General features: G+C 53.6%; 1 protein-coding gene across 15 annotated transcripts in view; it reads left to right on the forward strand.

Annotated features, from left to right (window-relative positions):
* The window catches only part of DYSF (dysferlin), a 207,542-nt gene that overhangs the window by 20,240 nt on the left and 163,070 nt on the right, over positions 1–24,232 (forward strand). For all 15 annotated transcript variants that reach the window (XM_054728122.1, XM_008147464.3, XM_008147462.3 and 12 more), the window contains exons 2-3: positions 9,460–9,515; positions 10,428–10,519. In XM_054728122.1, the coding sequence (XP_054584097.1) occupies positions 9,460–9,515; positions 10,428–10,519 (148 nt within the window). The remainder of the gene's footprint in view (positions 1–9,459; positions 9,516–10,427; positions 10,520–24,232) is intronic.

Raw genomic sequence — 24,232 nt, forward strand, 5'->3', positions numbered from 1 at the left:
TTGGGTTACTGTTTCATTTCTTTCTTGCTCCTCTTTGGGGCTTTAGTGCCCATCAGTGACCCCTCAGTGTCATCCAGAGGGTCCAGAGTAGGCCCTTCTAACCAGGACTTAGTGAAATCTAAATGAGGGCCTTTGTTCCCATCATCCTCAGGGAAGGCAGGAAATGGAAACTAAAAGCCATTTTGCACAGGGCTTGGCACACAGACACTCCTTAATTAATACTAGTCAGGAGCACCAGGAAGTGCTTCCAACTGCACAACTCAAGAGAGGCTGCAGATGGAATTTTCCATGTCACTCCTGTAGATTCCCAGGAATTGATAGAGGAGGGGACATAGATGCTTAGATAGCATCTTATATCCTTTCAAACCCCATAAAGTAGACACTCACCATTGTTAACTTATTGCTGAGAGAACTAAGGCCTAGACATGTTATAAGCCCTCCCTAAGGCCACACAGTAGTGGCTGTTATTTGAATGACTCCAAAGCCATGCGTCTAATGCCTGCTGGAGCCACACCAGCAGAGCCCACAAGGAGATTGAGAGTGGTTCCGCCGGGGCAGACCTGGGCCATTTTGATAAGAAAACTGGTGTCCCTCCCAGGACGTCCCTCCCCCTGTGCTTCCTTTCATCCCCTTCATTCGTTGATGCACAGCCATATTGTTAATGCAGTCTTATGGCGTTCTCTGAGAACAGTGATTCCATCCTCCGGTGAGGAAGTGAATGTGCAGCCAACTTGGAAAAGGACCCATTAATTCAGCACCCAATTACTGGGGACCTCGCTATATATACTAGTAGGGTTACTAGCATGGTAAGGCATGGTGTCTGCCTTCTGAAGTTCATGGTCCAGCTGGGAGGACAGCCATAGAAGCACACAGTTATCCTGCTGTCTGCTACCTGTGGTCACAGCTTACAACTGTAAGGGAGGCTTATCAGAGGAGAAAATGAGCTGGGTATTGAAGAATCAGTAGGAGTTCACTAAATGCTTCCGGGTGGGGCACAGAGGGGCGGGGAGGGGTGGTAAACGTACGTTTAATGAGTATGCTGTGTGTTGGGCACCTCACTCATCCCATCTTGTCTAATTTTCACAGCAACCCCACGGGGAGGCATTATTATGATCTTACAGATGAAGAAACAGAGGCTACAGGGTTTAGTAGGGTTCCTAAGAGGTTTTTCAGTGTTGTACATGGACCCCTGGGAAGTGTCCAAGACTCTTTGAGGAGGTCAGCAAGGTCAAAACTGTCCTCACAGAATCACTAAGATGCTATTTACCTTTACACTGTGTTAACATCTACAGTGAGAGCGACCGAAGGTCCTCAATACTTTTTAAGAGTGACGTCCTGTGACCAGAATGTTTGAGAACTGTTGCCCTATTATCTCCCCCCCTCAAAAAAAAAAAAATGTTCTATGGTGGTCTATGCCATTCCAAAGTTCAGGTTCTTTTCCTACATTCCTGATTTGCCACAGGCGGGGAGAGGGGGTTGGGAACTCACGCTCCCCGATTGGGGGATGTTGGTCAGAATCTCCAAGGAGACTTGCCAAAGCTGAGCAACTATTTTCAACAGAATTGCCTTAGAATCTGCCAGGCCCTGCTCTGCCTCTCTCCCTCAGAAGTTTCTTTCACCATGATTTTCCTTTCCTCGCTCTTCCTCTGTTGTTTCTTTCCTCCAGATCCTCCCCCAAACCTTGCTCGTGTCCTTGACCCCTCTCTGCTTCCCTCTGTTTTCTGCTCTGAAACGTCCCAGGTGGGGCTGACCCCTCAGGAAGCTGCACTTCATGGAAACCAGATAAGCGCTGACACTGCTCGGCTTCCGAGGAGGCCCGGGGGTCCGGGGAGAAGTTTCCCAGGCTTGAGGGGCTCTCATGGCCCAGACTCTGTAAAAGCTGAGCAGTGCAGGCGGAGACCAAGGGCTTCTCCCTGGGGAGCCTCACACAGGTGGGGTTGAACAGTGTGATCTTTTTTTTTTTTTTTTTTTTTTTTTTACTTTTTTTTTTTTTTTTTTTTTTTTTTTTTTTAATTTCTTTATTGATTAAGGTGTCACATATTTGTCCTCATCCCCCCATTCCCATCCCACCCCTCTCCCCACGCATGCCCCAATCCCCTGTTGAACTTAACCGTTGGATAGGCTTATATGCATGCATACAGGTCCTTTGGTTGAACTCTCCCCCTCCCCCCACCCTCCCCCTACCCTCCCCTATCCTCCCTCTGAGGCCCGATAGTCCGATCGATGCCTCCTTGCTTCTGGTTCTGTTCTTGTTCCTCAGTCTATGTTGTTCATCATTTCCCCTAGATGAGCGAGATCATATGTCACTAGATATATACTAATAAGAACTGAATGTGAGACGAGCAATAATAGTTATGCTGACAGGCAAATGAATCAATCTGTAGCGAGCTTCCCCCTGGACCAACAGTTCTTTTGAGACCCAATTTCAATGTCCAGTAGTTCCTTATGTGTACATGTCAGCACTGACCCCTCAGCTCTGGATGGTGGACAAATGGTGGTAATGGAGGTCCGACTCCCTCTGGTTTGGTCTCGGCCGAACCCAGGGGCACGGCGTCACCCGGACTAAGGGGCACGTGGCCTCACCCATACCCAAGGGGCGCGTGGTCTCACCCGGGCCTGGGACCCAGCCTCACCCGGATGGATCCAGGGGCGCACGGCCTCACCCGGACCCAGGATCTGGCTTCACCCGTACCCAGGGACGCTTGGCCTCTCCCAGACCCAGGGGCACGTGGCCTCACCCGGGCTTAGTTGCACAAGGCCTCACCTGGATCCAGGGACACATGGTCTCTCCCGGACCCAGGGACGCTTGGCCTCTCCCAGACCCAGGGCCACTTGGGCTCACCCGGGCCTAGGTGCACGAGGCCTCACCTGGATCCAGGGACACATGGTCTCACCCAGACCCAGGAACGTTTGGCCTCTCCCAGACCCAGGGCCACTTGGGCTCACCCGGGCCTAGGTGCACGAGGCCTCACCCGGATCCAGGGACACATGGTCTCACCCGGACCCAGGGACGCTTAGCCTCTCCCAGACCCAGGGCCACTTGGGCTCACCTGGGCCTAGGTGTACGAGGCCTCACCCGGATCCAGGGACACATGGTCTCACCCGGACCCAGGGACGCTTGGCCTCTCCCAGACCCAGGGCCACTTGGGCTCACCCGGGCCTAGGTGCACGAGGCCTCTCCCGGATCCAGGGACACATGGTCTCACCCGGACCCAGGGACGCTTGGCCTCTCCCAGACCCAGGGCCACTTGGGCTCACCCGGGCCTAGGTGCACGAGGCCTCACCCGGATCCAGGGACACATGGTCTCACCCGGACCCAGGGACGCTTGGCCTCTCCCAGACCCAGGGCACTTGGGCTCACCCGGGCCTAGGTGCACGAGGCCTCACCCGGATCCAGGGACACATGGTCTCACCCGGACCCAGGGACGTTTGGCCTCTCCCAGACCCAAGGCCACTTGGGCTCACCCGGGCCTAGGTGCACGAGGCCTCACCCGGATCCAGGGACACATGGTCTCACCCAGACCCAGGAACGTTTGGCCTCTCCCAGACCCAGGGCCACTTGGGCTCACCCGGGCCTAGGTGCACGAGGCCTCACCCGGATCCAGGGACACATGGTCTCACCTGGACCCAGGGACGCTTAGCCTCTCCCAGACCCAGGGCCACTTGGGCTCACCTGGGCCTAGGTGTACGAGGCCTCACCCGGATCCAGGGACACATGGTCTCACCCGGACCCAGGGACGCTTGGCCTCTCCCAGACCCAGGGCCACTTGGGCTCACCCGGGCCTAGGTGCACGAGGCCTCTCCCGGATCCAGGGACACATGGTCTCACCCGGACCCAGGGACGCTTGGCCTCTCCCAGACCCAGGGCCACTTGGGCTCACCCAGGCCTAGGTGCACGAGGCCTCACCCGGATCCAGGGACACATGGTCTCACCCGGACCCAGGGACGCTTGGCCTCTCCCAGACCCAGGGCCACTTGGGCTCACCCGGGCCTAGGTGCACGAGGCCTCACCCGGATCCAGGGACACATGGTCTCACCCGGACCCAGGGACGTTTGGCCTCTCCCAGACCCAAGGCCACTTGGGCTCACCCGGGCCTAGGTGCACGAGGCCTCACCCGGATCCAGGGACACATGGTCTCACCCGGACCCAGGGACGCTTGGCCTCTCCCAGACCCAGGGCCACTTGGGCTCACCCGGGCCTAGGTGCACGAGGCCTCACCCGGATCCAGGGACACATGGTCTCACCCGGACCCAGGGACGCTTGGCCTCTCCCAGACCCAGGGCCACTTGGGCTCACCCGGGCCTAGGTGCACGAGGCCTCACCCGGATCCAGGGACACATGGTCTCACCCGGACCCAGGGACGCTTGGCCTCTCCCAGACCCAGGGCCACTTGGGCTCACCCGGGCCTAGGTGTACGAGGCCTCACCCGGATCCAGGGACACATGGTCTCACCCGGACCCAGGGACGCTTGGCCTCTCCCAGACCCAGGGCCACTTGGGCTCACCCGGGCCTAGGTGCACGAGGCCTCACCCGGATCCAGGGACACATGGTCTCACCCGGACCCAGGGACGCTTGGCCTCTCCCAGACCCAGGGCCACTTGGGCTCACCCGGGCCTAGGTGCACGAGGCCTCACCCGGATCCAGGGACACATGGTCTCACCCGGACCCAGGGACGCTTGGCCTCTCCCAGACCCAGGGCCACTTGGGCTCACCCGGGCCTGGGTGCACGAGGCCTCACCCGGATCCAGTGACACATGGTCTCACCCGGACCCAGGGACGCTTGGCCTCTCCCAGACCCAGGGCCACTTGGGCTCACCCGGGCCTAGGTGCACGAGGCCTCACCCGGATCCTGGGACACATGGTCTCACCCGGACCCAGGGACGCTTGGCCTCTCCCAGACCCAGGGCCACTTGGGCTCACCCGGGCCTAGGTGCACGAGGCCTCACCCGGATCCAGGGACACATGGTCTCACCCGGACCCAGGGACGCTTGGCCTCTCCCAGACCCAGGGCCACTTGGGCTCACCCGGGCCTAGGTGCACGAGGCCTCACCCGGATCCAGGGACACATGGTCTCACCCGGACCCAGGGACGCTTGGCCTCTCCCAGACCCAGGGCCACTTGGGCTCACCCGGGCCTAGGTGCACGAGGCCTCACCCGGATCCAGGGACACATGGTCTCACCCGGACCCAGGGACGCTTGGCCTCTCCCAGACCCAGGGCCACTTGGGCTCACCCGGGCCTAGGTGCACGAGGCCTCACCCGGATCCTGGGACACATGGTCTCACCCGGACCCAGGGACGCTTGGCCTCTCCCTGACCCAGGGCCACTTGGGCTCACCCGGGCCTAGGTGCACGAGGCCTCACCCGGATCCAGGGACACATGGTCTCACCCGGACCCAGGGACGCTTGGCCTCTCCCAGACCCAGGGCCACTTGGGCTCACCCGGGCCTAGGTGCACGAGGCCTCCCCCGGATCCTGGGACACATGGTCTCACCCGGACCCAGGGACGCTTGGTCTCTCCCAGACCCAGGGCCACTTGGGCTCACCCGAGCCTAGGTGTACGAGGCCTCATCCGGATCCAGGGACGCATGGTCTCACCCGGACCCAGGGACGCTTGGCCTCTCCCAGACCCATGGGCACGTGGCCTCACCCAGGCCTAGGTGCACGAGGCCTCACCCGGATCCAGGGACACATGGTCTCGCCTGGACCCAGGGGTGTGTGGGCTCTCCCAGACCCAGGGACGCTTGGCCTCGCCCGGGCACGGGATCCAGCGTCATCCGGGTCCAGGGGCACATGGCCTCACCCGGACCCGGAGTCCGGCCTCACCTGGACCCAGGGGCATGTGGCCTCACCTAGACCCAGGGACGTGAGGCCTCACTTATACCCAGAGGCGTGTGACCACACCCGAGCCCAGAGGCGCGCAACCCCGCCCGCACCCGGGTCTCAGCGGGGCCCCGTCTTCCCGATCCCAATTCCTGCCGGTCAATCCCCCCTCAGCAATTCCCCTGGCCATCCTTCCAGAGCTCCAGAATGGCTGCTGCAGAACTCGTCGGGCGGCGGCTCGGCGAAGCTCCGGTGCGCCCGGTGCATGGCGGTGGGCCGGTCTGGCGTCGCTGTGTCGGCCCTTGGGTCTGCATCGGTGGCCGGTCGCCGAGCATGCGCACCTGGCCGCTTCCGGGGCGTTGAGATTCTTGACGGACTCGGAGGTCAGCAAGCGCGGAGTCTCCCACCCCATGTCTCATAGGGGCTCGTCTGTCCGTGCTTGGCTGCCAGTGGAGCCGTCCCCTCAGCCGGAGACCGCCGGGGGAACTGCGCCGAGCACGTTCCAGGCCGCTGTTGTATCGCCTGAGCCATAGTTCTTTTGTGTCGCCTGAGCCGTAGTTCTTAAAGTGTGGTCTTTGGGTCACCGGCATCAGCATCATCCCACATACCCCTCTTTTATTCTAGTTGTAGAGCATCTACTCAGCCAGCCCTATGGTGGTCTTGGATGGTGTCTGCTCTGCTCTCTTGTCGTAGTCTCAAAGTTGTTGTGGTAGGCAACAATCAGGCTTCCGCCCTATGCCTCCATCTTGGTCCTCCTTTGTATAGTTAAGTCTTGATTGTTGTTGGTGTCACTGGGGGGGCTCTCTTTGTCTATAAAGGAAGAGTTGCTGTGCAGGAGACACGTTTATGGGCCGGGTCTTCGTGCAGCAAAGCTTTGGCGCTCACTGAATATTCCTGTTGAATGTGTCCCTTATGCACGTGGTTGAAATCTGGTGTCATCTCCCACAGACCACTAGATGCCCTCGTTTCTGGGTCTCCAATGGGGTGTAGATCAGCTACTGCCTTAGGCACTCAGCAAGGATTACAGCAAAAACTGTAGTTTCCTCCTCCTGTCTGAGTGGCCCTGGAGCAGTCCGACTAGAACAGCAGTTCATCTGGTCCGCTGCCAGAGGGCAGGCCACCCACATGCATAAGCCGTTGCTTGGGGCGCAGGTGTGCCTGCAAGACTTGCGGGGCAGGTCTTCAAAACGTGCGGGGCGGGTCCCAGGGCGGGGCGGGGTCTCAGGGCGCCAACAGGCCATGGTGCGGCGAGCCACGATGGCTGTGAGTCTGGTCCTTCTGCCTTCCACGTATCTAAGTCCCCTCGTTCCGCACTCCAGCGCAGCAAACACTGATTGCTGGGCGCACCTCCGCAAGAGTCCCGCCTCTCCCCGCAGGCATCTGGGTCTCCCGCGGTTCGCCAGAAGATGGATTTCAGGGTGATGGAGAGCTTATCTCCCCTAGGTTTGGAACAAAAGCCCCTTTCCCCCGCCACCAGCCAGACCCACGCGCCTCCACACCTCATCCCCTCCGATTTCGCTGGGTGCGAGGCAACAGAACAGCCTTTAACCTCCGCCGCCATCTTTTTCAAACTTCCCAATTTGTACTTCTTAATCCCTTCATTTCAGTCAACTCTACTGAAGTCTAGCGCCGCCGGGAGGTGCACGGAAAGGGCGCCCGGGCCTCCGTCCGGTGCGCGGTGCGCGCGTCCCGTGGAACCAGGCGCGCGAGGGCCGCGCGGCGGGGACGGGCGCTGGGCGGCCGCCGAGCTCCAGGCACCGCCATCGCCGTGTTCTGGGCGTCGCCGCGGCGGCGTCCCCCCAATTTATACTTCTTAATCCCTTGAATTCAGTCAACTCTACTGAAGTCTAGCGCCGCCGGGAGGTGCACGGAGAGGGCGCCCGGGCCTCCGTCCGGTGTGCAGGGCGCGTGGCCCGCGGCACCAGGCGCGCGGGGGCTGCGCGGCGGGGACGGGTGCTGGGAGGCCGCCGGGCTCCGGGCGCCGCCGTTGCGGCGGCGTCCCCAGCGTCCCGGGCCGGGCGGCCTGCGGGGGCGGCGGAGTTGCGAAAGTGAGTGAGTTTCCCAGGGTTTCGCCCGGAATGGGGTTCAGTGCAATCGGAGCCGGCGCTCAGCGCACTCCGGAGCCTTTATCTCCTTCCTGCCAGTGAACGCCGGCCAGGTCATCAGCCGCCCCTTCCTCTCCGGTTCCATCCTCCCCGCAGGCACGTGTGCTCGTGTCTCCGCCCGTTTCTCCATACCTCAGGCCTTTACGGCTTCCCCAACTGTCCCCGTGGCCTTCTCCTTCCCCCCAGCTGTGGGCATTTCAGTCCACCAACTTTCCTGTGGTTCTGGACGATGTCCGTTCTGACCTCTAGTTGTATTTTTGAAATTGTTGTGCCTGGCTGCAGGTTAGGTGTTTAACCTATGGCGCCATCTTGGTTCCTCCCTCGAACAGTGTGATCTTCACCATCCAACCCACATAGGAATTCTGGGTCTGGCTGAACATATCTAGTCACCCATTCGAGCACAACTATTGCTGTTGGGGTGCTTAATGGAAGAGTGGGGCATGCTTAGCAGCTTCTCATCCACGCCCTCGTGCCCAGGCCTCCAGAGGAAGGCTCTGGCTGTCATCTGGGGCGCTGTGGGTCTGATCACCACCACAGTGTCAGTTCTTGTTGTCTACCCCAACCATTCTGTGTCACCTTGTCCCAGCCCTCAGGAACACATAGACCTGCCTTGGGATAGCCCGCTCAGACAGACCCCTTCAAGACCAGGGTAAGCTGGACCTTTTAAAATCTGAGATAGCCGGCTGGCGTGGCTCAGTGGTTGAACATTGACCTATGAACCAGGAGGTCACGGTTTGATTCCCGGTCAGGGCATATGCCTGGGTTGGTGGCTCAGTCTCCACTGTGGGGCGTGCAGGAGGCAGTTGATCCATGATTCTCTCTCATCATTGATGTTTCTATCTCTCTCTCCCTCTCCCTTCCTCTCTGAAGTCAATAAAAATATACTTAAAAAATAAAAATTGAGATAAAATTCACATGCTCTAAAATGCACCATTTTAACTATTTAAAAGTGTACATTTTAAAATGGTTTTTAGTATATTCACAGTGCTGTACAATCATCATCACTATCTAACCTCAGACCATTTCATCACCCCAAAAAGAAACCTCTGTTAAGCATTCACTCCCCATTCCCACCTAACCCCAGCCCCTGGAAAGTACTTATCTGTGGATTTGCTTATTCTGGACATTCATGTAAATGGAATCATATAATATGTGGAGGTGGATGGCTTGGAAAAGAAAAATGGAATCTTTTCAATGAAGATCATTCATTCTTAGAGCCAGAAAATGTGCAATTGAAAAATTTTATTTAGAAAGTCAGGAATAACAATTTCAAATCGTTAAGAAAAGTCAGCCTGGGTGTTTTCCTTTAAAAACAGCCTTCTGGTGGGGTGCTGCTTCTCTATCCCAGAGCTGAGAGGAGTCGGTGATCGGCGCTGGGCGTCCATGCGGACTGGTGGGGTTCTCAGGGCAGCCGTTGGTTTGTAAGGTTTCCTTTGGCAGGTGAGCTGCAGTGCGTGTCTGAGAAGCTGCCCCTCTCGATGGGAGGTGCAGGGCTGGCACAGTCTCTCACTCCCTCTTTGTGTCTCTCATAGGGGTGAAGAAGAGAACCAAAGTCATCAAGAACAACGTGAACCCTGTGTGGAATGAGGTATGTGCGTTTCTTCACCCTCCCTCTTCTCTCTGCTGCCACTGCCTCTGTAGGCACAAGTCAGGGGCTCGTGCAGGAGGGGGCTTTCTCAGTGGTATTGTCAAGGAGGGGAGGTATGGTGGTCCCGTGTGCCAACTAAATCCTCCTGGTGCTGGGAACCTGGGAGGATGGGTGGTGGCCTGGCATGCCAGGCAAACAGAGGTGGGTGTGGCCTGGGGAGGAGTAGGTATCTATCTCTGTTCCCTCCAGTTCTGTCAGCCAGGTAGAGGGTGGTTAGGGGCTCTCTTGCCTGTCTTGTCTTCCTTACACAGGCCATTCTACCTGCCCAAAGCCCACCTCTTTCCCCTCGAGCTCCCAGATGCACCAGGTCCTCCTCTGGCTCCTGCTGGCCCCTTGCCCTTAACCAGCTCCCTTCATAGGCCTCCCTGGTCCTGGGGAAGCCCTGGATGCCTTCTGTGGATGGGGCTGGGATGCACAGGGGAGCCTTTGCTCTGAGGAAGGTCCTGGGGCCTCTGGCTGGGCCTCCCCAATGAGCCACTAACTCCTGCTGCCCAGCAGGGAGGGGCCTGGCTTCTGGATGAGCACATTGGTCTTGGCCCTTGAGGACCCTGCAGGATCCCGGGCATTTTCCCCAGCGATACTTCTAGGCCTAGTGATGGGTGGAATTGAATTGGGGAGGGGGTTATGGGAGTCTGGCCTCCTCTCTTCTGTTGCTTTCAGCTCTCGCTGTCACCCTGAATCTTTGGGACCCTGCCATTCATGTATTCATTCATTCACTCATTTACCCACCCATCCACCAGCATCATTTATGGCTGCCTGCTCAGGGCCCCTGGAGGACCAGGGTGAACGAGACAGTCTCTTCTCCTCGGGGGCCACAGGTTAAGTGAGATGTCTTTTCTCCTTTTCTTCCAGGGCTTTGAGTGGGACCTCAAGGGCATCCCCCTGGACCAGGGCTCTGAGCTTCATGTGGTGGTCAAAGACCATGAGACGATGGGGAGGAACAGGTGAGGCGGGCAAGGGGGTCTCTGTGGCCTGCAGGTACAGGTAGGCTCATGGTGGACATATATTCCAGAATCTGGGCCCGGAGAGCTGGTGTTTCAACTCAGCATTTACTGAGCACCTGCCTCTCCTGGCTGCCTGGCTGCAGCCGCAGAAACGCAGCCCTGGGTAAACCTGAGAGCTGCCCAGGCTGCAGGGAAGGTGATGGGCTGGAATGAGGTGTGCACGGGTTTGCACAGACAGCCTGTGGCCCAGGGAGTGGGGAGGAGAAGGCGCCCTGTGTCCTGCTCCAGCCCAGGGACGCCTGGGCGTGGTTCTCTCTCCTCGCCCTGCCCAGACTGGAGAGGGCAGCACACACTGCCACACTGCGGGAGGCAGGCACGCCACCAGCAGGGAGCTCTCAAGGAAGGCTTCATGGAAGAGGTGGGCCTGGAGGTGAGATGTGTGGTTTGGACGCTGGAACAGTAATAACGGTTCCCACTGACCGCACTCCTCCTTGGTGCTGTTTTCTGTTGGTATTTCACGTAGGTAGCAGGGGAGGGTTGCCAGACAGGGGGAATAGCAGATGCAAAATTGTGGTGGCAAAAGCAGGCTCCCTGCTGATCCCTTCTCTTGTCACTGAGCTCCTGGGCCTTGTATGTGCTGGTGGTAGGGGTGGGGGGTGGGCAGGACCGACGGAGCATGCAGAGGGTCCTGCTGATTGTGGGTGGCGTGGCCTGGGGACAGATGCAGCTTGCAAGGCCGCACAGCTGTGACTGTCAGGGGCTCAGCAGTGCCTGCTGGGCGAGGTGGGGTGCAGGTGCAGCTGTGTTAGGTGCCGGCAGGGGTGGGTTCATGCTCTTGGTGCCATTTACTGAGGTCTGGGTGCAAGGATCAGGCATGGTGGCCTTGCTGCTTTGTGATCTGCTCACAGGGGAGCCTTTGTTTGGGAACTGGGTCAGTGGTGTCTGAGTCCTGGGAGGCCTGGCTGTATTACCTTGCAGTGGGGGGTCGGGGGGGGGGGGGGAAGGAGGTAGAGGGAAGGAGGGAGGATTCAGAGACCTGGGGGAGGCTGACAGGGGTCTCAGGCTGCAAAACACCTGGGAAGTATGAAATCTTAAGAGGCTTGCAAGAAAAACCCAACTGCCACTGTTTCTCCGTGGTTCTACTGGCCATGGGTGCAGCGCGTGGTCTGTGTGGGGCCACTTCCGCTGGGCCTTCCCGAGGTGGGGCTCTAAGGTGTGGCAGCCAGGGCCTCAGCAGCCCCAACCTGCACAGGGGGCAGGGGCTAGAGTCAGCTCACACGATGCTATCCCAACACAGGCAAACATTTTGTAGACGTCACGGCGGCCTCCCACAAGAACAAATGGTGGGCCTACAGGCCAGGAAGGGAGTGATTCTGAGCACTGGGTAGTCCTGGAGGGCTTCCTGGAGGGGGGGCACTCAGCCTGACTTAGAGGCTGGGGTAGGCTTTAGAGAGGTGAGGAAGGGAGGGCATCCGGTGTCTGGGTATGGAGGCAGCCAGGCTAAGGCCTTATAGATGGGACTAAGTCACATGACAAGTGAGCCAACTGAGAAGGCAGCAATAGGCCCAGATGGATAGGGCCCTCCAATACCAGGCTGAGGACAATAGTAGCAAAACCACAACAGCTGATGTTTTCTGAGAGCTTAGCCAAGGGCCTGGCCCTGGGCTGAGTCTTTATATACAAGATCTTTTATTTTTTATTTTTTTAATTTCTTTATTGATTAAGGTATCACATATTTGTCCTCATCTCCCCATTCCCATCCCACCCCCCTCCCCACACATGCCCCCACCCCCCTGTTGTCCTTAACCGCTGGTTAGGCTCATATGCTTGCACACAAGTCCTTTGGTTGATCTCTCCCCTTTACCCCCACCCTCCCCTACCCTCCCTCTGAGGCCCGACAGTCGGATCCATGCCTCCTTGTTTCTGGGTCTGTTCTTGTTCATCAGTCTATGTTGTTCATTATTTCCCCTAGATGAGTGAGATCATGTGCTATTAGAAATACACTTATAAGAACCGAATGTGAGACGAGCAATAATAGTTATGCTGACAGGCAAATGAATCAGTCTGTAGTGAGTTTCTTTCTGGGAACTGTTGGACATTGAAATTGGGTCTCAAAAGAACTGTTGGCCCAGAAAGAAACTCACTACAGACTGATTCACTTGCCTGTCACTATATACAAGATCTTTTAAAATCAGTTACATGCTACTATTAGAATCGTCATCATTACAGGTGGAGAAACTGAGGCCCTGAGAGAATGGGTAATTTTCTCCAAGGCTAGTGACAGCAGAGCTGCGGTTGGAGGGCTCATCTGCAACTTGCTCATGGTCATTACACCTTGCAGAGGCTCCTGGAAGCCCTAGGAGGGGCTGGGACCTTCTGAGAGTTCAGTTCCCTGAAGATGCTGGAGTGGAGGGAGCGAGCTTAGTGAGGCAGAGGCGGGGCCGCCTGTTTACTGAGAGGCACCCAGAGGAAACGCAGGTTTCGGTTTCACTATCAGATGCAGCATTTTGCAGCCCCTGCGGGGAGACTTCTAAGACCCTGAAGGCAGCATGAGAGCAGGGGCCATGAACATATGTGTGAGCAATTCAGGGGCCAGGCTGGCCTTCAGGGTGACACCAGGCCAGTGCCACACATGGCCTGTCCTGGCCGAGGGTCAGAGGTCACAGCAGGGGCCAGGCTGTACTGCACTTTGGGGCCCTCTCAGGGGCCCCCGTGGGCGTCCTCCAGCTCCTGGAGGGAAGCTGGCTCCCAGAAAACCAGTTCCCCACGTGACTAGTTCACTGCAGGGCCAGTGTGCTGGAAACCAGCTCCTCAAACATCAATTTACAGAAGATCAATTCATATAAGGTCCCAATTTATCAGAAACTTCTTTCTAATAACCATTGGAATATAATTTTTGAGTTTTCCAAACATTTATCTCAATTTTGCATTTCTAGCAATTAAAAATTAAACATTGGCCCTGGCCGGGTAGCTCAGTTGGTTAGACCAGTGGTCGGCAAACCGAGGTTCGGGAGCCTCATGCAGCTCTTTGGCCCCTTGAGTGTTCTAACGCCACTTCTTCAAAATAGGCTCGCCCAGGCCGAAAACCGACTTCTATGCATGGGCCACGAAGTTTCCATCGCACTGTACGTGCGCGCCTGCACATGGTATTTTGTGGAAGAGCCACACTCAAGGGGCCAAAGAGCCGCATGTGGCTCGCGAGCCGCGGTTTACCGACCACTGGATTAGAGCGTCGTCCTCGATACACCAAGGTTGTGGGTTCGATCCCTGGTCAGGGCACATACAAGAAGCAACCAATGAATGCATAAATAAGTGAGCAAATCGGTGTTTCTCTCACTCTCTCTCTCAAGTCAATAAGTAAAAATTTAAAAATTTAACTATGAGTTAAATGAAATTCAAATGTAAACTTAGATTTATAAATATCTGAAGCATTTCAGAGGTTGCCCAAACAACACTGCCACCTGTGGGAATGATAGAACTCGGGCGTCCGTGTAGGAGCCAATGGGTGCCCAGCCTGGATAGCAGTTTGCTGGGATGTTGGATGCGTGAGGGTGGACCTGCTGGAGCAGGGGCAGGCGGGCAGGATGCGTGCCAGGTGGTGCGGTGATGCCTCCATGGTGAGCCCTCACAGCGCTTTCCCTTTACACATGACATCTGAGAAAAGAATTCGAGAGTAACAATTATAAAGCGATGGAAGTCAGAAACAGCCGAAACGGCTTTGGCTCAGTGGATAGAGCGTCGGTCTGCAGACTGGAGGGTCCCGGGTTCGATTCCAGTCAAGGGCATGTACATTGGTTGCGGGCACATCCCCAGTGGGGGGTGTGCAGCGGGCAGCTGGTCGATGTTTCTCTCTCATCGATGTTTCTGGCTCTCTGTCCCTCTCCCTTCCTCTCTGTAGAAAATCAATAAAATGTATTAAAAAAAAAAAAAAAAAGAAAGTAAGAAACATACCGGGAAGTGACATGAGTAACCCTGTGACATTTTTCATTTTGAAAGAGAAAATGGGAACAATTCAGTGAACTGAGATGAATGAGCATTTTATTTTTATTTTTATTAAAGAATATATTTTATTGATTTTTTACAGAAGAGGAAGGGAGAGGGCTAGAGAGTTAGAAACATCGATGAGAGAGAAACATCGATCAGCTGCCTCCTGCACACCTCCTATTGGGGATGTGCCCGCAACCAAGTTACATGCCCTTGACTGGAATCGAACCTGGGACCTTTCAGTCCACAGGCCGATGCTCTATCCACTGAGCCAAACTGGGTAGGGCATGAATGAGCATTTTAAATAGCACACCTCCTCACTGCCCCCCAGCCGTCACCGACCGGTCAGGCAGCAAACAGGGAAGTAACAGGCATGGCAGTGACGTGGTCACCTGATGGTCCTCAGGCTTCTGTGAGGTCCCACGGGGTCGCCGTGCAGCAGCCCCCTTCATTTCTGGGGTTTTGGGTGTGTGTCCTGTGAGCTCATGACTGGTGTACCTAGTCATAGCCCTCCACCGCTGCTCACCCCGCGGTCTCCCTCTATCCGGCCTCCTCTCCCTCTCCCTGACCTCCCTCCTCGGCCTCCCTCTGTGTCAGAGTTCTCCTCCACGCCTTGCGTATTCTTTAGTCTCAAAGTCTCTCGCTTTGCTTTTTTGTCCTTCCTCACCCCCCTTTCCTTTGAGTCTTTCTCTCCACCAGGTCTCCCCACCTCTCTTCTCCTCTCTTTCTCCAGGGCTTTTGGGGCACTTGACACTTGTGTGTTTCCCTGGCGGCTGATGTCAGTTTGGGGTGACCTCGCTGTACGAGGACTCAGGGCACATACAAGAAGCAACCAATGAATGCATAAATAAGTGAACAAACCGGTGTTTCTCTCACTCTCTCTCTCAAGTCAATAAGTAAAAATTTAAAAATTTAACTATGAGTTGGCAGTGACGTGGTCACCTGATGGTCCTCAGGCTTCTGTGAACCTAGTACATCGCTCTGGTCCACTGGCCCGGAGTGGGATCTTGGAAAGTCCTGGTGGGAGGGAGGGGGGAAATCTCAGGCTGGGAACTGCCTCCTGGCTGCTCAGCACCCCACCCACCCTCAGCCTGAGGGACCCCGGAGCCAACCGCTAGGGGTGAATACACTTTGTGTTGATACCATCGGGTTTGAAATGCACATAAAAGGAAACTCCACTTCTACGGTTGGGAGGCGCTCATTGTAAATCCAGCTGGAGGTCCTGGACTCCCATCCCAGGCTGCACTGAACAACGAACTTCCTGTTTACTCGGGGCGACTCAGAGGGACGCTGGAGGGGAGGGGACCCTGGTCCCTGACCAGCTGTTTTGACCCCTGGGCTGTTCAGCCCAGAGGTTCCTAATGCAGCCACACCACAGCATCCCTGGCAGCTTTTACAGACACTGTCTGCCCCCACCCTGGGATTCGGATTTCATTGGTTGGGGGCGGGGCCGCCATCATGACAAACTCCCAGGTGTTGGGTATTTCTATGTGCAGCCTGGGCTGAGACCCCCTCATCTCGACTCCGGACCAGTGCCACCCAGTAGAATTTTCTGAGATGATGGAACTGTGTTGGCTTGTGCAACTGAGGAACGGAATCTTACATTTAATTTAATTTAAATATAAATAGCTAATGTGTGTGGTGGCTGTGTGGTGGACACTGCAGGTCTAGGTTTTTGGACCAGTGTTCCAGCCCTGCCTGCCTATGAGAATGGCCTGGATGCTGGAAAACATCCCTGTCTGGGCGCTGCAGCTAACGGCTGAGAGGACGAACTGGAGTAGGAGGCAGGCGTGAGCACTTCTTGAAACTGCCCAGGGGAGGCCTGTGTGCACCAGGGTTGAGCAATGCGGGCCCTTCTGCCAGGAATTGCTTTCAGTTTTCTTCATGGGTTAGCTAAGGAACAAATAGAACCTGGTAGTAGTTTATGTATGTAATTGTTGGTGGAAATGATCACCATACAATAATCGTGGCCCAGACTGCATATGGTAAACTTGATAAGGAAATGAAAACTGACTGAAGAATCTTTTTTTTTAAAAAATATATATTTTATTGATTTTTTACAGAGAGGAAGGGAGAGGGATAGAGAGTTAGAAACATCGATGAGAGAGAAACATCAATCAGCTGCCTCCTACAAACCCCCCAGTGGGGATGTGCCCGCAACCAAGGTACATGCCCTTGACCGGAATCAAACCTGGGACCCTTGAGTCCGCAGGCTGACGCTCTATCCACTGAGCCAAACCGGTTAGGGCCTGATGGAAGAATCTTGCTGGCAACTGTAAACTAGTGACCTGGAAAAATGGGTTTTAATAGAAACAATTCCACCAAAGAAAACTCAAGATGGGAGGGAACCAAATTTGATATGAACCCTGAAAAAGAAAACAAATCTGAGCTAAATCTGTGTTGGGAAACTTAAACAGAGAGCAATTGTATCCAGTGGCAATGATTTTGGTAAAATAAAAATGAAGATGGAGAAAAAAGGAAAGTTTGATTGCGTTGTTTATAAAATGTATCAAATCAAACGGGGTTACTTTGTTCTGGAAAATGCCTTCCTGGTGAAAATTAATTAATGTAAGTGTATTTTTGGTTTAAATGTCTGGTACGTACAAGCATGGAAGCAGAAGTCTCCACGGGGTCAAAACACCCACCTGCCAAAGCATCAGGGTCAAAATGCTCACCTTGACTGCGGCACCTCAGGGGCCAGGCCAGCTTCATCAAAGACACATACAGGATACTCAATTAAGTGCCTGGGATGTACTTAAATGATCCATTGTTTATCTGGAATGTAAACTTAACAGGGAATCCTGCATTTGATCTGACCAGCATGCCCCAGGGTGACTGTGCCCAGCCCCCGGAGTGAGGAAGTGGAGAAGAGACCTGGATTTACACAGGAGCCGGTTAGGAGGCACTCGCTGCCTTTTAACAAGCTTTTCTCTAGGCACTCACCAGTGTTGCCCTTGGAATAGTGTAAACCCCTCAAAGCCCCACTTCGCTTTAGTGAGTCACCAAGTCGCTAAAAGGTTGTGAGTGCATGAATACATGCACTGGTGGAGTCCCTTGGCCTGGCCTGCACCCTCCCGCAATCTGGGACCCCTCGGGGGATGTTGGACTGCCGGTTTTGGCCCGATCCTTTTGCAGGCCAGGCCGAGGGACTCCACCGATGCATGAATCCATGCACCGGGCCTCTAGTATGCATATAAGATCTTTGGTTAATCTCTTCCCACCCTCCTCCCTACCCTATTCCCTCTGAGATTCATCAGCCTGTTCCATGTTTCCATATCTGTGCATTGAGTGTCTGCCCCCTGGTGGTCACTGCATGTCATAGCTACTGGTCAAAAGGTCAAATGATCGGCCGTTCGCTTAGGCTTTTATATATATAGATAACTTAAAAAAAACCCATACAAGTTAAAAATTATAAGTATTTTTATAGGCTCAAGTAAGCTCCATTTTTGGCTCAGTGGTAAGAACTGAAGGCTCCGGGTTCAATTCCGGACAAGGGCATGTACCTGGGTTGCAGGTTCCATCCCCAGCCCCAGTTGGGACGTGTGTGGGAGGCAACCAATAGCTGTGTCTCTCACATCAATGTTTCTCTCTGTGTGTCTCTCCCCCTCCCTTCCACTCTTAGGATCAATGGAGAGACTATCCTCAGGTGAGGAGTAAGACGACAACAACAACTAAGTTATAAAGGGAAAAGTGCAAGTTCTCCCTCCCACTCCCCATCCTCCCCTTCCCTCCAGTGGAGTCCATTGTTGACAATTTGGAACATACCCCCCTCTCCTTTTCCTAAGCAAATGCGAGTGTCTGTTTACATACATGTGTATACATTTACCTACACAAAAATGGGATCGTGCTCTACGTATTGATCTGCACCTTGCTTTTCGTCACCTCATCACGAACCCTTTTCATCAGGGTGTACTGATCAACCCATTTTAAATGGCTGTGTGTATTTCACAAAGTGGGTGCGCCAGGCTTTACCCCACTGCAGTACCCTTATTTAAAAAAATATATATTTTGATTTCAGAGAGGAAGGGAGAGAGAGAGGGAGAGGGAGAGGAAGAGGGAGAGGGAGAGAGAGGGAGAGAGAGAGACAGAGAGAGAGAGAGAGAGAGAGAGAGAGAGAGAGAGAGAGAGAAACATCAATAATGAGAGAGAATCATTGATTGGCTGCCTCCTGCACGCCCCCCACACTGGGGATGGAGCCTGTAACCCAGGCATGTCCTCTGACTGGGAAATGAACCGTGACCTCCTGGTTCATAGGTTGATGCTCAACCATTGAGCCGCTTGGCCAGGCCCACAGTACCCTTACTGACTGCTATTTAGATTCTTTCCAATTTCTTGCTCTCAAGTGACTATCCTTTGAACATCTTTGTCCAGATGTTTCTATGTCCCCACACTATTTTTTCTTTTGGAGCAGCCTTTAGAAGTGGGATTACTGGATCCAAGGGTAGGAGTATGTAACATTTCCCAGATTCCACCAGAGTACTTTTCAACATGTTGCCCTAATTTATGACTACCAACAGAGTAAAATAAGTGTCTGTCAGTTTTTTTATTTTTGCTAGTGCCGTGGGGGGGAAAATGGTTACCTTATAATTTGTATTTCCTTGACTATTTGTAAAGTTGAGCATCTTTTCATGTTTTTTGCCCATTTGTATTTCTTCTTCTGCCAGTTACCTATCCTTATATTTTAGTTGCTTGTGTTTTTCTTATTCATTCATGGTGGCTTGTATATTTAACCCTCAGTCTATTTTATGCGTGTCACCTGTCAGTTGCTTTGTCATGGTGTCAAGGACATTTAAAGAGGCAGAGAGGTGGTTTGCTGTATCTAGACGTTGGGGAATGTAGGCCTCAATTTTGGCTCTGGGTTTCAGCACACAGGTTGGCAGGCCCCCCTTTCTGGAATCCTGGGGAGCTCTTTGGGCAGGAATATTTATAGTCCACCACCCCATTGTTCTCAGCCTGCTTGGAAGTGCTGATGCTATCCTTATTTTCCAAGGATTTTTAAAACTATGTTTTGTTCTGGATTCTATCCAGGGCATCCCTGGCTTTCGGAGTAGTTTTTGTTTCTTTCTCTGGATTGAAGTGGAAAACTATTTAGAGTGAGTCTTAGGCAGCCCCAGGGAATCAGATATTGGCGGGAAGGCTGCCAGAGGCCAGGCCGGCTCAGGGGGTGGGGATGTCCGGCTGTCCCTGGTTTCCTGCCCCTTGTGGCCAGGCACGCATGGTTGAGGGCCGGAGGGCTCACGGGTGTCTCCTCCCCCAAGTGCGTGCGTGTGTACGTGTCTGGCTAGGACAGGGGCTCTCTGGCTTTCCCGTCACGCCTGACACTCTGAGAGGAAGGTGCAGCTGAGTCATTGACGAATGTGTCCACATATTTTAGTTGGTATGTCCTTTTCTTAGTTTAAAAGATAAAGAAAGAATGAGAAACTGCCCTAGCCGGGTGGCTCAGTTGGTTGGAGCGTCGTCCTGTGCGCCAAAAGGTTCCAGGTTCCAGTCAGTCAGGGCATTTACCCAGGCTGCTGGTTTGATCCCTGGTCGGGGTGCCTATGGGAGGTAACAGATGGATGTTTCTCTCTCGCCCTACTTCTCTCTCTAAAATCAATAAAAACGTATCCTCCTGTGAGAATTAAAAAAAAAAAAAAAAAAAAAAAGAGTGAGACACTGACCCATGGAAACCTTTCTGGAGCTATTTTTTAGGAAATAATTTCAAAATTGTAGAGTAGTTGCAAAAATAGAACAAAAAAATCCGTATACTGTTGTCAGACCTGCACCCTGTACCCGACCCTCTATCTCTGCTCCCTCTCCCAGGGCGCGGCCTTCACAGTCACCCCCTGAAAACTCCAGTGCATAGTGTAGACCAAGCACGTCAAACTCAAAGGCTCACACGGGCCAAATAAGCAAGGTTTAAGTTTATGTGGGCCGCAAAAAACCAAAAGCTTCAATTTTCATAGAAACATAGGTTTATTTCTATAGATGCATGCTGAATACAAAGGGCTGAAATAAATGAGTAATCGTGAACATAAAATAATAGAACATTTTAGCCCTGGCTGGTTCGGCTCAGTGGATAGAGCGTCGGCCTGCGGACTGAAGGGTCCCAGGTTCGATTCCAGGCAAGGGCACATGCCTGGGTTGCGGGCTCGGTCCCCCGTGGGGGGCATGCAGGAGGCAGCCGATCAATGATTCTCTCTCATCATTGATGTTTCTATCCCTCTCTCTCCCTCTCCCTTCCTCTCTGAAATCAATAAAAATAAAAATATTAAAAAAATAGAACATTTTAATAAAAATTAATATTTTTTCTTGAGCATTAACTTACCAGATACTGAATAACTGCACAAATTAATAAGTGTAACACAAACAAACCTATTTTTCTTGTTCTCTGAAAGCAAAATATTTTCTGTTGCACACACCAAACAAGTCAGTCCAAGACTAATGACGTGGCAATTGGCTGCTAAAATATTCGCTGCTGGTATTAGTGGAGAGAAATGGTGGGCTTGTGCATAAGTCACGTAAGGGATATGAGCGCAACATGATTATAGTAATCAGTCATTAGTGAACGTTGTAGTTGGTTATTAATAATTATGTATAACAGGATATTGTAAAAAGTAAGTAATGAAATTTTAATTAAAACATTTCTTACATACCATTATATTGGCTGGGCTGAAAAAATATTCGTTGTGGGCCACATGTGGCCCGCGGGCCGTAGTTTGAGGACGCCTGACTTAGAGGATAGGATGGGCCGTACCATGGAGGGCCACTAGGAAAACACCAGGGTGAGTCAGGAGGCAGAGGGGTGAGGGGAACCACGGGCAGAGCCTTTGCTGTGGCTTCCTTTGAAAAGGGCAGGCAAGGCAGGGTAAGGGGTTTGGGATTGGCTAGCTTGAATGATTTTGGCAGGTTCTGGGGGGGGGGGGGAGTGGCTGTCTGGAGGTGTGTGGTACCTCCCTGGGGTGATCAGGGCAGGGGAATAGTGCCTGGAGTGTAGGAGCCCATAGTGGTGGGCGTCTGGGCTTTGGCTTGGCTGGTTTGCACTTGCAGGTATAGAATTTACTATCTCTAGAAATTGGCTAGCCCTGGCCCCAGACACCAAAGCATCAAAATACAGAAAATAAAAAAGGCATGCTCATGAATACAGCTTGGAATTGGATTTTTTAAAAAGTTGGGCCAGATCAAATTTACAGGCTGGGTCCCCTTTTCCATGGATAAAGCAAATCCAGGACCCTCTTGTTTCTTTCATGTTGTTCTCATGGGGCTCTGAGGTGTCCCAGCTGCTCTGGGGTTCGGCACAAGGCAAAGTTTGGCATCTGGCTCTGCCTGTTACTTGTGTGAAATCAGGCAGGTTGAATGCCTTTCCGAGTCCCACTTTCCTCGCTGTATGGTAGATTGACCAGTAACAGTACCCACCCCACAGGGCCAGTGTCAGCTTAGGTCGGCCAGTGTACGGAAGGTACTTGGCACTCCATCCCATACACACCCAGTCTGTCGGAGGGCAGTGATCACTAGGAACTAGTTCCATGAGGGCGAGGACGGTGTTTGGCTGGATGTGCTAAGTAAATATTTGTTGTATGAATAAATTATAAGTTTTTTAAAGAGTTTTATGTTCTGTTTTTAAATTTAATTTTTGAGATGGTGAACATTTAATTTTTTTTTGTTACAAAAACAAAAACTTTAAGAAAAAAAAATGCAGCAAAAATTCTCCCTGTCATCTGTCTCTCCCCTGCCCCCTACTCACCCCTCCCCCACGGGTACCACTGTTCTTCGTGTCTTATCTATCATTACAGAATTCTTACGTTATTGCTTAATCACCAACACAGATTCGGACATTTCTCTCTTTTTAGGCAAGAGGTAGCATATTAATTTTTAAGTAGATTTTAAAAATTGTGGTAAAATACAACAGTTATCATCTTAACTACTTTTAAGCTTGTAGTTCAGTGGTATTAAACACATTCACATTGTTGTGCAACCATCACCACCATCCATGTTCATCACTTCTTCATCCGTAGAACTAACACTCTATACGCATTGAACAGTTACTTCCCATTCTCCCCTTTTCTTAGTCTCTGGCAACCATGATATTAGGCGCTCAGTCCAGGCTTTTCATTCCTCGAAGTATTGGTAGCCTATTGTACACACTCTTTTGCACGTTTTTTTTAAAAAAAGGTTTTGAAGGTTTTTCATAGAGAAGTTGATAGTGTACTTCCCATGTCCACTGCATGGACCATGCTGTATTGAAATGTTTACCCCTCGTCCACGATGGACATTTGGGTTGCCTCCGTGCTTTCTTTTTACAATGACGTAAGATGGCCCCATGTTTTAAAATAAAATTGTTTAGATTTCTTTGTGCTTTCATTAAAATAAACTGACTTGGCCACATTAATTCACTCCCCCCACCCCACACGTAAGGCTCAGATTTGGAGGCCACCACCCCATAGCTCTTTTCCCATCGCCCACAGGGCAGTGGCCCTCGTGGATGGTGGATTTGGGAAGGAATTCTTTTTCCATGGAGGAAACATGTGTGTCCTGTGAATATGGAGATTGCTTTGACCTCTGCCTCTCTCCTGCATGCCAGCTCTGTCTCCTTCTGTTTCTGGATGGCAGCAGCTCTTTCAGCCCCTACGCTTCTCCTGCCCACACATTCCAGGAGCTCCTGAACACAGTCCAGCCCAGCCTGGAGGGATGACGAGGGATGGCGGGGCAGGGCGGTAGGGGGGGGGGGGGAGAGAGCAGTGGCATTTTTCTGTGAGTAGGCTGCAGAGGGGGGGGTCAAGACCCAAGAGGGTTTCTTTACAACCAGCAGGGCCTCTGCACACACCCAGAGCTGCTAGAGGAAGCCTGTACAGGCCCCCCAGGTCCCCCCACCAGGCCCCTCCCTGCCTCATTTGACCCCTATTGAACCCCATCTGCCACACTTGGCCACTGGTTGGTGCCTACTGAGAGTGGAGCATATCTGATTTGGAAACTGTGGGCCCTAGGGTCTATTTCTCAGTCAAGTGTTTGGGCCTCCCACGCTCGAGGCCCCAGAATAAAGCTGTGGCTGCTGCATCCTCTGGGAAATGAAGGAACAGTGGCCATCAGGGTTTCCTGCGATCAAGCCCCAGACCCCTGCCACCTCCCAGGGAGTCCCTCCTCGGCTCCCCCAGAGCAGTTCTGTGCTGCCCACTCAGGGGCAGCCCCTCCTGAGGCTTGGGGCAGGCAGCCTGCCCGCAGCCCTTCCTTCTAGGGGAGTGGGGGCCTGTGAAGCCACCAGCTCCTCAGGGGGACTTCCAGGGTCCACGGCAGGGGTGGCAGGTGGGGCATTTCATAGCCAGAAAGACATTTAAGGGAGGAAATAACAAGCTGTTCTTCGTGGCCAGAGGTGCCTGGCTGGCAGGGGTGGGGCCTGCCCTTCCTTCTGCATTTCCTTCCATTGTTCCCGCCTCTCTTCCTGGAATTCTCCAGGGGGAGGGGGCGGCTGGGCTGGCTGGGCGCCAGAAAGGGAGGCCCGGGAGGCCTGGCTCTGCTCTGTATGTGTGGCTGATGACCAGGCCTGCTGCTCCCTCTGCTCCTCTGCCCGCCTGCCTCCTGCTCCCCCAGGCTGACCCCTCAGGGAATCTGGGGACCCAGTTTCAGGGCAGGCTCCCTAAGAGGAATTGCTCAAGCAAGTCTCTCTGCTCTGCGGCCTCCGTGTTCCCACGAAGGACAGGGTCACTCTGATCACCAGTGTCACATGGATATGCAGGTCCTCTATACCCACTATCT

Source organism: Eptesicus fuscus, chromosome 16, assembly GCF_027574615.1.
Source record: "Eptesicus fuscus isolate TK198812 chromosome 16, DD_ASM_mEF_20220401, whole genome shotgun sequence".
Taxonomy (NCBI): Eukaryota; Metazoa; Chordata; class Mammalia; order Chiroptera; family Vespertilionidae; genus Eptesicus; species Eptesicus fuscus.